The sequence below is a fragment of the Pseudochaenichthys georgianus genome, unplaced genomic scaffold, assembly GCF_902827115.2.
Source record: "Pseudochaenichthys georgianus unplaced genomic scaffold, fPseGeo1.2 scaffold_710_arrow_ctg1, whole genome shotgun sequence".
Lineage (NCBI taxonomy): Eukaryota > Metazoa > Chordata > Actinopteri > Perciformes > Channichthyidae > Pseudochaenichthys > Pseudochaenichthys georgianus.
The window spans coordinates 42651-57500 of record NW_027263264.1 but is presented as its reverse complement, the minus strand read 5'-3'; the positions used below and the strand labels follow the sequence as shown (position 1 = coordinate 57500).

Sequence of the window (14850 nt, the reverse complement as noted above, 5' to 3'; positions counted from 1 at the left end):
CAGCCCAACTCTGTCTTGAATCCTTAAAAACATCTCTCAAAACTCACTTATTCACTCTCTTTCAAACTCTGACCAACAACACACTTTACTCGCACTAGGATTAGACTGTTGTTTTCTTTGTACTGTTTCCTATGGGGGTTATTCCCTATCTTTATTCAAGTATTTAAATTTGAAAGCATACTTTATGTATTTCTTTCCCTCAAACCCTGTCCTCGCACTCAAATAGTTCCTGCTTGCGCTTAGATCCGCTCTGCTTCTGCTCAAACTGTACGCTTGCACTCAGATATATATATTGCTGCTTACAGATTTCCTGTGTTCCAGCTTCAAACCTTCTCCTCGCACTCAGGCTGTTTCTGTGCACTCGTGAAATGTCTGCTCTCAGATTTATTCTGTGCGCGAAACTTTTGTGCAACAACCCTGTCAAAATCCCTCAACCAATAGGAGGCCAGGTGTTCTTGCGGGTGCGTTCGCTTTACTTATTACAGCGTCCCGTAAGGGCGGTTACTCTTTGGTTTCTAAGCTCCCGCCCTCCACGGCTTTATAACATAACATGTACTTCACTGTACAACTTTGTTTGGGGGGGGTAAGCACTAAGCACAGTTAGTATATGTTTAGAAAACGGACAAGTCAAATCAAGCACCTGGCCTCCTATTGGTTGAGGGATTTTGACAGGATTGTTGCACAAAAGTTTCGAGCGCGCACAGAATAAATCTGAGAGCAGACATTTCCTTGTGTCCTTGGGCAAGACACTTCACCTGAACTTGCTCCTGTGGGTATTGTCCACAGTATCTGACCATTGCATGTATGATATATGTGTAATGTGTGTATATGTAAAGCGCTTTGAGTCATTGGAAAAGCGCTATAATAAATGTAAGGAATTATTATTATTATTATTATTATTTCACGAGCGCACAGAAACAGCCTGAGTGCGAGGAGAAGGTTTGAGGGAAAGAAATACATAAAGTATGCTCTCAAATTGAAATACCACGCCCCCATAGTAGTTTCTGTTCTGATTTTATGTCAAGCGTCTTCGAGCATTAGCAGAAAGATCCAATGTATTATTATGATTTATTAAGAAGTATACGTCCATATGTCCCGTGTCTCTGTATGCACCACTTATTAGATTCAAAGGTTTTATCATCATATGCACAAAAGCTTCAGCGTAGAAATGGCAATGAAATTCTTCTGACCTGAGCTCCTCCAACGATGCAGCATATAGAATCAAATACAAAATAAAAAGTAGTGCAAAAAGTCAATAAACGTGTAAATAGAATATGTACAAGAACAGAATATGAAATTAAATAATGTACATCAAGACTAAGTTAAATACGGTTTATTGCGTTGATAACTATTTACTGTGTTTTGAACCTGTTTCCATTTGTTTTCTTGGCTCAGCTCTGCAACCCTGCCGGTCACCTTTAAATGTCTGGAGGAAAACAACAAAATTGACAAGAGAATCACGCGCTTCGTGCTGCCGGTGGGAGCCACGATCAACATGGATGGGACGGCGCTTTATGAGGCGCTGGCGGCCATCTTTATAGCCCAGGTCAACAACGTGGAGATGAACTTTGGTCAGATCCTCACCATCAGGTAGGAGAGTGTATGCTACTGTGTACTTCTACTCCTCTACAGTTCAGAGGTACATGGTGTACTTCTACTCCTCTGCAGTTCAGAGGTACATGGTGTACTTTTACTCCACTACATGTATTTATACCTTTAGTTACTTCACAGATCTGGATGAATGATGTGAAATCTAATCAAGTGTTGAATCAGACTTTAGTTCCACCTGGAGTGAATCCACCAGCTACCCTGCAGTCTACAAAGTACTTCAGACTAGCTGCACCTTCACCAGCTACCCTGCAGTCTACAAAGTACTTCAGACTAGCTGCACCTCCACCAGCTACCCTGCAGTCTACAAAGTACTTCAGACTAGCTGCACCTTCACCAGCTACCCTGCAGTCTACAAAGTACTTCAGACTAGCTGCACCTTCACCAGCTACCCTGCAGTCTACAAAGTACTTCAGACTAGCTGCACCTTCACCAGCTACCCTGCAGTCTACAAAGTACTTCAGACTAGCTGCACCTCCACCAGCTACCCTGCAGTCTACAAAGCACTTCAGACTAGCTGCACCTTCACCAGCTACCCTGCAGTCTACAAAGTACTTCAGACTAGCTGCACCTTCACCAGCTACCCTGCAGTCTACAAAGTACTTCAGACTAGCTGCACCTTCACCAGCTTTGAGAACACTTTCATGATCAATCATTATAAAACATATCATATATATTATTCTGAAATGGACCAATCTGCACAACGACTACTTTCACTGTCTTTCACTATATTTAGATGAGAATACTTTTCTACTTTCACTTGAGGAACATTTTGAATGCAGGACTTTCACTGTAACAGAGTATTCCTACACTCTGGTACTTCTACTTTTACTCAAGATCTGAGTACTTCTACTTTTACTCAAGTACAAGATCTGAGTACTTCTACTTTTACTCAAGTACAAGATCTCAGTACTTCTACTTTTACTCAAGTACAAGATCTGAGTACTTCTACTTTTACTCAAGTACAAGACCTGAGTACTTCTACTTTTACTCAAGTACAAGATCTGAGAACTTCTACTTTTACTCAAGTACAAGACCTGAGTACTTCTACTTTTACTCAAGTACAAGATCTGAGAACTTCTACTTTTACTCAAGTACAAGATCTCAGTACTTCTACTTTTACTCAAGTACAAGATCTGAGTACTTCTACTTTTACTCAAGTACAAGATCTCAGTACTTCTACTTTTACTCAAGTACAAGATCTGAGTACTTCTACTTTTACTCAAGTACAAGATCTCAGTACTTCTACTTTTACTCAAGTACAAGATCTGAGTACTTCTACTTTTACTCAAGTACAAGACCTGAGTACTTCTACTTTTACTCAAGTACAAGATCTGAGTACTTCTACTTTTACTCAAGTACAAGATCTGAGTACTTCTACTTTTACTCAAGTACAAGATCTGAGTACTTCTACTTTTACTCAAGTACAAGATCTGAGTACTTCTACTTTTACTCAAGTACAAGATCTGAGTACTTCTACTTTTACTCAAGTACACGATCTGAGTACTTCTACTTTTACTCAAGTACAAGATCTGAGTACTTCTACTTTTACTCAAGTACAAGATCTGAGTACTTCTACTTTTACTCAAGTACAAGATCTGAGTACTTCTACTTTTACTCAAGTACACGATCTGAGTACTTCTACTTTTACTCAAGTACACGATCTGAGTACTTCTACTTTTACTCAAGTACAAGATCTGAGTACTTCTATTTTTACTGAAGCAAAATATCTGAGTACTTCTACTTTTACTCAAGTACAAGACCTGAGTACTTCTACTTTTACTCAAATACAAGATCTGAGTACTTCTACTTTTACTCAAGTACAAGATCTGAGTACTTCTACTTTTACTCAAGTACAAGATCTGAGTACTTCTACTTTTACTCAAATACAAGATCAGAGTACTTCTACTTTTACTCAAGTACAAGACCTGAGTACTTCTACTTTTACTAAGTAGATCTGAGTACTTATACTTTTACTAAGTAGACCTGAGTACTTCTACTTTTACTAAGTAGACCTGAGTACTTATACTTTTACTAAGTAGATGTGAGTACTTCTCCACCTCAGAGAAACGCAGATATACAATAGTTTCTCTTCTCTTCCAGCATCACAGCCACTGCGGCCAGCATCGGAGCGGCAGGCATCCCTCAGGCCGGACTGGTCACCATGGTGATTGTTTTGACCTCTGTTGGACTTCCTACTGATGACATCACTCTCATCATTGCGGTCGATTGGTTCTTGTGAGTATCTGTGTGTAACTTTCACCGACATGATGAATGTTTTAAGGTCAGCACCGTCTCCCACCCAGTGACACACTTCTCTCTCTCAGGGGGCTCGTTCCACATCTTCCCTTTTCTATTGAATATCTTTTGTGATGAGTTTTAACATAGAAACATAATTAGGTTTCCCAAATTAATCATTTCAATTAGAATACCCTATCCCAGAAATTACTCAGCTAACTGGGGTAATAGGAAAGACATCGTTCCCTCCTTTAACTAGGATGCACCAAATCTGAACGTCTGTCAAAGCCTTCCAGCCAGAAGACGGAGGGACGAGCGGCGATCAGTGTTGAGTCTCTGAGGTCCTCGAGGGCAGGCTGCCACTTAAATCAGGTTCACTCCAGAAGAGGAGTGCTACGTGTCCAAAGTATTCAAATCAATGTACCAGAATACAACCGTGCAGACAGAGCTCTCATTGCAAAGAGTTGTTCCCAGAGGTGGGAAGTAGTGAAGTACAAATACTTCGTTACTGTACTTAAGTACATTCTTCTGGTATCAGTACTTTACTCCACGACTTTTTCTTTGACTTCTTCCATGTTGAACTCAAATACCTGTACTTTCTACTTCTTACATGTTGAACTCAAATACCTGTACTTTCTACTTCTTACATGTTGAACTCAAATACCTGTACTTTCTACTTCTTACATGTTGAACTCAAATACCTGTACTTTCTACTTCTTACATGTTGAACTCAAATACCTGTACTTTCTACTTCTCACATGTTGAACTCAAATACCTGTACTTTCTACTTCTTACATGTTGAACTCAAATACCTGTACTTTCTACTTCTTACATGTTGAACTCAAATACCTGTACTTTCTACTTCTTACATGTTGAACTCAAATACCTGTACTTTCTACTTCTTACATGTTGAACTCAAATACCTGTACTTTCTACTTCTTACATGTTGAACTCAAATACCTGTACTTTCTACTTCTTACATGTTGAACTCAAATACCTGTACTTTCTACTTCTTACATGTTGAACTCAAATACCTGTACTTTCTACTTCTTACATGTTGAACTCAAATACCTGTACTTTCTACTTCTTACATGTTGAACTCAAATACCTGTACTTTCTACTTCTCACATGTTGAACCCAAATACCTGTACTTTCTACTTCTCACATGTTGAACCCAAATACCTGTACTTTCTACTTCTCACATGTTGAACTCAAATACCTGTACTTTCTACTTCTCACATGTTGAACCCAAATACCTGTACTTTCTACTTCTCACATGTTGAACCCAAATACCTGTACTTTCTACTTCTCACATGTTGAACCCAAATACCTGTACTTTCTACTTCTTACATGTTGAACTCAAATACCTGTACTTTCTACTTCTTACATTCGAACACAAATACCTGTACTTTCTACTTCTCACATGTTGAACTCAAATACCTGTACTTTCTACTTCTTACATGTTGAACACAAATACTTGTACTTTCTACTTCTCACATGTTGAACTCAAATACCTGTACTTTCTACTTCTTACATGTTGAACCCAAATACCTGTACTTTCTACATCTCTCATGTTGAACTCAAATACCTGTACTTTCTACTTCTCACATGTTGAACTCAAATACATGTACTTTCTACTTCTTACATGTTGAACTCAAATACCTGTACTTTCTACTTCTTACATGTTGAACTCAAATACCTGTACTTTCTACTTCTCACATGTTGAACCCAAATACCTGTACTTTCTACTTCTCACATGTTGAACTCAAATACCTGTACTTTCTACTTCTTACATGTTGAACTCAAATACCTGTACTTTCTACTTCTTACATGTTGAACTCAAATACCTGTACTTTCTACTTCTTACATGTTGAACTCAAATACCTGTACTTTCTACTTCTCACATGTTGAACCCAAATACCTGTACTTTCTACTTCTCACATGTTGAACCCAAATACCTGTACTTTCTACTTCTCTCATGTTGAACTCAAATACCTGTACTTTCTACTTCTCACATGTTGAACCCAAATACCTGTACTTTCTACTTCTCACATGTTGAACCCAAATACCTGTAGCCTCTTTACTTTGACTTGAGTGAAGAAGTTTAGTCAGTACTTCTACTTTCACCAGAGTATTTTAAACACGAGTATCTGTACTTCTACTTGAGTAAAGGATGTGTGTACTTTTGCCATCTCTGTGTTCAGGGACCGTCTGCGGACCACCACCAATGTGTTGGGGGATTCGATCGGAGCGGGTATCGTAGAGTTTCTGTCTCGACACGAGCTCCGCAGCAAAGACGTGGAGATGGGAAACTCCGTGCTGGAGGAGAAAGAGAGGAAGAAACCTTACAAGCTCATCTCCCAGGATAGTGATTTTGAAAATGACAAACATGCTCACAGGGAATCCAACATGTAGGTCACATGGTTCTGTTTGAACCTGATTGCTTGACGATGTTTCCACCATAACGATGCTGACATTATTTCACACATTTGTTAACGTTCCTTTATTATCTAGTCCTGCATCACGTTCATTTCTTAGTACATTCCTCTCTCATTACTATTACTTTGACGTTAGTGCTTTCAAATAGGACGGGTAGATTCTTTTCTGATTTGTATGTTTACTACTTTAATATTTTATCTTCATATAACATGTAGTGATCGAGGTGAAAGTAGATTTAGATACATGTGACAGATTTAAACACTGCATTCAAATAAGCATTTTGTCACCAGGACATAGCTCAACTTAAATAAAAATGTCTATCTTTATCGTCACAACATAAGTTAATATTGTGGTTTTTATTACAGGTTATAACAAGAATGTAATGATTGTATGTTGCTGTGTGTGTGTGTGTGTGTGTGTGTGTGTGTGTGTGTGTGTGTGTGTGTGTGTGTGTGAATTTTTTACCAACATTGCTAATTTTCTGTAGATATGACAGTGAATATGTTGGGTGATGTAATGCTTGTTAACGCTTGTGATTTCAATATGAAAGTGTGACACGGATATTGAAGTCTCTGAGAAAATGGTGACCTGTACCTTTTGTTTATTATAATGAAGTTTAGTGAAATAAAACATAAAAATAATTACTGACTGTTTTCGTTTTTATTTAAAATGTCCGGGATCATTTTGGTAGATTACAAACGCAAACGATATTCCCTAAATACTTGCTTTCTTTTCTGAACAAAATATCATGTTGTCTGGTCTCTGAAGGAGAAGTGAATATGATTCTCTACAAGGCTTACATTATACATTTGGATTGATACCGACCTGCCAGCTGGACAATGATAACATAAGCAAATTATTGAATTTATATAGTTAAAAGTTCGTTTGGAAAATAACTAAAAATACATAGATTTTACGAGCTGTTTTGAAAAGTATTTATTAAGGGAAGGCGTGAAGCTTAATGCCACAGAGAGAGTAGTACATATGTTTTGCATTGATGGATTGACAGACAGACAAACAGACAGACAGATAGATAGAAATAATAATGTACGATGTTTCATAAAGTGTATTCCTAGGTTCATTGTGTAAATGACCGTGGATCCGGGAGATGGCGACAGGGCAACAGGTGGATGTTCAGCCTGTAATATCCTAGAAGAAGAGCAGTCTTCTCGGCTTACATACATACATATACATTATTATGCTAAAATGTACAACCTCACAGTTGTCATGAAGGAGTTATCTAACCATACGGTGAATATGGTGTTTTGAACCACGATGGAAACATGTTTATTTCCGCTTTAAAGTCGGGCATTTTAACATCGGGGAAATTGACGGAAATCGCTCGCTTCTGCAGGCTCCCTCTACCGTCCACTATATGAACTGCAGTGTGTGGCACTTCTGGATTGGCTGCTGGGTGTACAGCCTGTTGCTCCTCCTCACTTTCCACTTGATATATCCCATGGACATATCACACAGTAAGGACGTCCCTTTGCTCTTAAACAACACATTTCCTTGCTTTCTTCTCCCTTCGCGACAACAATACATATTAAGCCAACATTATCAGACAGAACACTGAATGTGGCAAGAACTTCAAATCTTACATTTAGATTTTTGAAAAGGGATTTTAGCGGTTCTCCATGCATCCCTGGTGGGAGGGACTTTAAAACGCTAGGAAAAGACGTAAACAAACGACGCAAAGGGTGGAAATTAAGGGAAGTGATATTACGCAGCTAGTGCACGGTGCAGAAAACATGTCCTCCTCTCAGAGACAAGACCTGGGCCGTGCACTGTGCATCATAACCGGGGCCTCAAGGGGCTTTGGTCGGACTGTAGCGAGAGAGTTGTCCCGGTTAGTGAAGCCGGGATCGGTGCTCATTCTCACGGCTCGTTCGGAGGAAAACCTGCGGTCTCTGGAGGTCGAGCTGGCCGGGTCAGAGGCAGGTAAAGCCGGCCTTTTGGTGCAGTGTGTACCGGCAGACCTGGCTCAGATGGCGGGGCTGCAGAGCGTCGTTTCAGCCTCGAGGGCAGCTTTCTCTGAACACATAGATCACGTGATACTGGTCAACAACGCTGGTAAGAACCTGCTCATTACTCACCTGATACATGACCCAACACCAGACAACTGGAAGTACTCAGATCTTGTGCTTGAGTAAAAGTAGAAGTACTCAGATCTTGTACTTGAGTAAAAGTAGAAGTACTCAGATCTTGTATTTGAGTAAAAGTAGAAGTACTCAGATCTTGTACTTGAGTAAAAGGAGAAGTACTCAGATCTTGTACTTGAGTAAAAGGAGAAGTACTCAGATCTTGTACTTGAGTAAAAGTAGAAGTACTCAGATCTTGTATTTGAGTAAAAGTAGAAGTACTCAGATCTTGTACTTGAGTAAAAGTAGAAGTACTCAGATCTTGTACTTGAGTAAAAGGATAAGTACTCAGATCTTGTACTTGAGTAAAAGGAGAAGTACTCAGATCTTGTACTTGAGTAAAAGTAGAAGTACTCAGATCTTGTACTTGAGTAAAAGTAGAAGTACTCAGATCTTGTACTTGAGTAAAAGTAGAAGTACTCAGATCTTGTAATTGAGTAAAAGTAGAAGTACTCAGATCTTGTATTTGAGTAAAAGGAGAAGTACTCAGATCTTGTACTTGAGTAAGAGTATAGAAGACTTCTACTCTTACTCAAGTACAAGATCTGAGTACTTCTACTAGAATCTTGTAAACATTAACCTACACACTGTAACCCGTTAATAGTAACCAGGACTGTTCAAGCATAACAAGTGCACTGTTTTTAAGACTTTAACCTGCACTCCAACTGCACACTTTTGTAAATATATTTAACATTTTACTGTGATATGTTATTTTAATAGTTACTTTATCACCTTATTTTTGCTGTATTTTCATTATTTTAATTTGTATTCTATTTTTATGTTTACCCTGTATGAATCCTGTTTTTCATTCTGACCCGTTGCTGCCGTTAATGCCTGCATTTCCCCGAGGGGATAAATAAAGTTTCATCTTATCTCATCTCATATATATCCTTTATTAAACCAGGTAAAAGTCTCTTTTTCAAGCCACCTGGCCAAGAGGGATACAGCTGTAAAACACAAAGCATGAAATGGCACATTAACCAGTCAATATGCAAATAAAATAAACTGTTATAAAACATTAAAAACGGGCACGATTTAAAACGACGTCAATTATGGGATTTACGAGCAATCGCATCGACCAATGGTTTCTAGTTCTCTGTCCTGTAAGATGGACTTGAACTCCCCAACGTGATCAAATCTTCTGTGTATTATTCCAAGCAGACGGGGCAGCATATTCAAAAGCTTTTTTCACCCAGTTCTGTTCTCGCTTCAGGAACCATCTTATCGTACCCCTCTCTCTCCAGCCTCTCTAGGGGATGTGTCTCGGTTCACCAGCAGCTTCACAGATATGGCCGAGGTTGACTCCTACCTGTCCCTGAATGTGACTTCCTGTTTGTGTCTGACGGCCCGCCTCCTTCAGGCTCTCCCCGCCCGATCAGGGCTCTGTCGCTCCGTCGTCAACATCACCTCGCTGTGCGCCCTGCAGCCTTTTAAATCCTGGGCGCTTTATTGCACTGGAAAGGCTGCTCGGGAGATGATGTTCAGGGTGCTGGCAGCGGAGGAGCCAGACCTCCGGGTGCTGAGCTACTCCCCAGGTGAGGAGGGGGGGCAACAGTACACACATATTCATTGCTATCCGGACGTTAAGAGCATTCCATGGAATATAAGTGTTTCTCGAGCCGGGTTCTCAAACTGACCCATCTTTAAATACAGTAATAAAGTATTTGTACTCCACTACTTCCTACCTCTGGTGCACCTGACAATACAACCTTTGAATCTTCACAAACATCATTGATCTGATCTCATCTCATCTCATCTCATCTCATCTCATCTCCTCTCCTCTCCTCTCCTCTCCTCTCCTCTCCTCTCCTCTCCTCTCCTCTCCTCTCCTCTCCTCTCCTCTCCTCTCCTCTCCTCTCCTCTCCTCTCCTCTCCTCTCCTCTCCTCTCCTCTCCTCTCCTCTCTCCTCCTCTGCTTCTCTCTTCTCCTCCCCCCTCCTCTCCTCTCCTCTCCTCCCCCTCCCCTCTCCTCTCCTCCTCTGCTCTCTTCTCCTCCCCTCTCCCCCTCTCCTCTCCTTTCCTCCCCTCTCCCCTCCTCTCCCAGGCCCTCTGGACACGGAGATGCAGTTGGTGGCCAGATCCAGCACAGCTGACCCGGACCTGAAGAGAACCTTCTCGGACATGTTCTCCGCCGGCCAGCTGCTGACCTGCGAGGCGTCCTGTGCCAAGCTGATGACGCTGCTCCTGGAGGACGGCTTCACATCTGGAGCGCACATCGACGTCTTCGACCCGTAGACACGACACTTACAGCCAACCAGCGCTGGGCCACAGCTCTGTGTGCCTTCATTTGAATTGAAGCTCTTAATGTTGAACCACCAATTATAGTACTTGTCTTTCATCTTTTTTTTTTAAACTAATGCTGTTGATGTGTTGTGATTTTAAAAGGTGTCTGTTATCATCTGGACGACAGCTGGAACGAGCTGGAACCGGTTTGTGTGACCGCTGATCACGGACTGTCAGACACTCAGTGGCGTAACAAGCTTGTGATTGGCCCCGGTGCAAATATTGTTCTGCCTTAAATATGTTCAGGATGATAGAACAGCCATCTTTACTCGGTGTGAAAATGAAGGGGAAATATCAGCTGTGTGGCGTTATCCCCTTTCATTCAATATCCTCAAAAGGGAGAGTAGAGAAGACACGTCTACAGATACCGGTTCAGACGGTGTATCCTGCTCTGTCTATGGTGTGGTTCTGTTCTCAGGTGATGTCTTAAAGCTGATCCCAGGTCTGTGCCATATATATTCACGGTCACTATAGTAACTGTTAGTTGGTTTAAGGTGCCTTACCGGATGTCTGTTTTAGTATGTCAATATGATTCTGTTCCTAATAGTAAACTGTGATTATTGCAGCCTTGGCATTTCAATACGTGGGAGGAAAATAAGGACATGATCCACGTGTTCAAAATACTCTGCACACGTTCCTCATGTTTACCTCTGGCTGTTTTCCAGCTGGTTGTGTAAACGTAACATGCTTTATTACATAAATGTGACACTTACATGTTTCAGTTGTGTATTTTTTGTGCATGGCATTTCATTACCCAGTAGTTTTACAACCTTCCCTACACAAACATAGTACATATATATCTATAAAGTCATGATCCATCGTGTACAGCAGGGGTGTCAAACTCAATTTCATCACGGGCCACATTAGCATGATGGTTGTAACTATATAAATATATAATATATATAAAATAATGTATTATATTATAGCTTCTGAATTGGATTATTATCAGATAGGGTAATAACTAACTATGTTTGAAAGCAGAAGTCCAGGGCAAATAATTGCAAGTCTCTTCAGTGCGCATGTCACAAAACGAGATGCATTGTGGGACATGTAGTTTATGGGCAGCATACTTACATGTAGTAAAGTGGCATGTAACCGTATAATAAACGTATTATATTTTTTGAAAGCTCTTGCGGGGCCACATTAAATGAAGTCGCGGGCCGGATTTGGCCCCTGGGCCTTGAGTTTGACACCCCTGATGTACAGAACCTGGAAATACTGACATACCACGGTGTCTTACAGTGCCACGATGAAGATGACGGACAAGTAACACCCTGATGTTAATCAAATCAAACTTTATTGGTATCGCCCAATATCACAACACGTTTGTCTCGTTGCTTTACGGGTTAAAAAGTAGCAACAACATTGTGTTTGATGGAGTGACGGCAAAATGAGAAAACAAGATAAGATACAAAAAAATACGTAAAACATTGATGTGTTTACAGCGTGTGTCCCTCCCAAAGAGACCAAGAAATAAAAAGCATTACGATAAATTAAATGTGGCTGACGTATTTTGTTTGGGTGAAAGTGACACCTCGTGCAAAAGTGTAAATAAAAAGTGATCGAGCAAAGAGACGGCTCCGTTTCCTCTGACTGACAGACGCAGCTGCTCCCCCGAAATACCACGGGAGGAACCAACCAAAGCTAGGGGACGACACCCCCTTAATTACCTCACTACTTTCAGTACAATTTTGAGGTACTTGTACTTGAGTATTTATGCTACCGTGTACTTATACTCCACTACATGTATTTATACCTTTAGTTACTTCTCAGATGTGGATGAATGATGTGAAATATAACCAAGTGTTGAATCAGCCTTTAGTTCCACCTGGAGTAAATCCACCAGCTGCCCTGCAGTCTACAAAGTACTTCAGACTAGCTGCACCTCCACCAGCTACCCTGCAGTCTACAAAGTACTTCAGACTAGCTGCACCTTCACCAGCTACCCTGCAGTCTACAAAGTACTTCAGACTAGCTGCACCTCCACCAGCTACCCTGCAGTCTACAAAGTACTTCAGACTAGCTGCACCTCCACCAGCTACCCTGCAGTCTACAAAGTACTTCAGACTAGCTGCACCTTCACCAGCTACCCTGCAGTCTACAAAGTACTTCAGACTAGCTGCACCTCCACCAGCTACCCTGCAGTCTACAAAGTACTTCAGACTAGCTGCACCTTCACCAGCTACCCTGCAGTCTACAAAGTACTTCAGACTAGCTGCACCTCCACCAGCTACCCTGCAGTCTACAAAGTACTTCAGACTAGCTGCACCTTCACCAGCTACCCTGCAGTCTACAAAGTACTTCAGACTAGCTGCACCTCCACCAGCTACCCTGCAGTCTACAAAGTACTTCAGACTAGCTGCACCTCCACCAGCTACCCTGCAGTCTACAAAGTACTTCAGACTAGCTGCACCTTCACCAGCTACCCTGCAGTCTACAAAGTACTTCAGACTAGCTGCACCTTCACCAGCTCTGAGAACACTTTCATGATCAATCATTATAAAACATATCATATATATTATTCTGAAATGGACCAATCTGCACAACGACTACTTTCACTGTCTTTCACTATATTTAGATGAGAATACTTTCTACTTTCACTTGAGGAACATTTTGAATGCAGGACTTTTACTGTAACAGAGTATTCCTACACTCTGGTACTTCTACTTTACTCAAGAACAAGATCTGAGTACTTCTACTTTACTCAAGTACAACATCTGTGTACTTCTACTTTTACTCAAGTGCAAAATCTGAGTACTACTACTTTTACTCAAGTACAAGATCTGAGTACTTCTACTCAAGTACAAGATCTGAGTACTTCTACTTTTACTCAAGAACAAGATCTGAGTACTTCTACTTTTACTCAAGCACAAGATCTGAGTACTTCTACTTTTACTCAAGCACAAGATCTGAGTACTTCTACTTTTACTCAAGAACAAGATCTGAGTACTTCTCCTTTTACTCAAGTACAAGATCTGAGTACTTCTACTTTTACTCTAGTACAAGACCTGAGTACTTCTACTTTTATTCAAGAACAAGACCTGAGTACTTCTACTTTTACTCAAGAACAAGATCTGAGTACTTCTACTTTTACTCAAGCACAAGATCAGAGTACTTCTACTTTTACTCAAGAACAAGATCTGAGTACTTCTACTTTTACTCAAGAACAAGATCTGAGTACTTCTACTTTTACTCAAGTACAAGATCTGAGTACTTCTACTTTTTCTCAAGTACAATATCTGAGTACTTCTCCTTTTACTCAAGTACAAGATCTGAGTACTTCTACTTTTACTCAAGTACAAGATCTGAGTACTTCTACTTTTACTCAAGATCTGATACTTCTACTTTTACTCAAGCACAAGATCTGAGTACTTCTACTTTTACTCAAGAACAAGATATGAGTACTTCCACTTTTACTCAAGTACAAGACCTGAGTACTTCTACTTTTACTCAAGTACAAGATCTGAGTACTTCTACTTTTACTCAAGTACCAGATCTGAGTACTTCTACTTTTACTCAAGTACAAGATCTGAGTACTTCTACTTTTACTCAAGTACAAGATCTGAGTACTTCTACTTTTACTCAAGTGCAAGACCTGAGTACTTCTACTTTTACTCAAGTACAAGACCTGAGTACTTCTACTTTTACTCAAGTACAAGACCTGAGTACTTCTACTTTTACTCAAGTACAAGACCTGAGTACTTCTACTTTTACTCAAGTACAAGACCTGAGTACTTCTACTTTTACTCAAGTACCAGATCTGAGTACTTCTACTTTTACTCAAGTACAAGATCTGAGTACTTCTACTTTTACTCAAGTACAAGATCTGAGTACTTCTACTTTTACTCAAGTACAAGACCTGAGTACTTCTACTTTTACTCAAGTACAAGATCTGAGTACTTCTACTTTTACTCAAGTACAAGACCTGAGTACTTCTACTTTTACTCAAGTACAAGTTCTGAGTACTTCTACTTTTACTCAAGTACAAGACCTGAGTACTTCTACTTTTACTCAAGTACAAGACCTGAGTACTTCTACTTTTACTCAAGTACAAGACCTGAGTACTTCTACTTTTACTCAAGTACAAGTTCTGAGTACTTCTACTTTTACTCAAGTACAAGACCTGAGTACTTCTACTTTTA

General features: G+C 40.3%; 2 protein-coding genes and 1 long non-coding RNA gene across 4 annotated transcripts in view; 2 read left to right on the top strand and 1 right to left on the bottom strand.

Moving 5' to 3' along the window:
* The window catches only part of LOC117443956 (excitatory amino acid transporter 1-like), a 25309-nt gene extending 18399 nt beyond the window's left edge, over positions 1-6910 (top strand). Inside the window, exons 7-9 of the mRNA XM_034079743.1 lie at positions 1396-1590; positions 3712-3846; positions 6051-6910. Of these exons, the coding sequence (XP_033935634.1) occupies positions 1396-1590; positions 3712-3846; positions 6051-6261 (541 nt within the window). The 3' untranslated portion in view covers positions 6262-6910. The remainder of the gene's footprint in view (positions 1-1395; positions 1591-3711; positions 3847-6050) is intronic.
* The window catches only part of LOC117443958 (uncharacterized), a 17441-nt gene extending 7706 nt beyond the window's left edge, over positions 1-9735 (bottom strand). The window contains exons 1-2 of one of the 2 annotated variants that reach the window (XR_011643025.1): positions 9657-9735; positions 6030-6165 (exon numbers count right to left, since the gene is read on the bottom strand). This is a non-coding gene — a long non-coding RNA (uncharacterized lncRNA). Of the gene's footprint in view, positions 1-6029; positions 6166-9618 lie in introns of both variants that reach the window. The other variant, XR_004551740.1, reaches the window with a different exon arrangement.
* LOC117443957 (sepiapterin reductase-like) lies at positions 7727-11426 on the top strand. Its single transcript, XM_034079744.2, has 3 exons — positions 7727-8358; positions 9671-9961; positions 10470-11426. The coding sequence occupies exons 1-3, from the start codon at positions 8037-8039 to the stop codon at positions 10658-10660; spliced, it is 804 nt and encodes a 267-aa protein (XP_033935635.1). The 5' UTR covers positions 7727-8036; the 3' UTR covers positions 10661-11426.
* The last annotated feature ends 3424 nt before the right edge of the window (positions 11427-14850 follow it).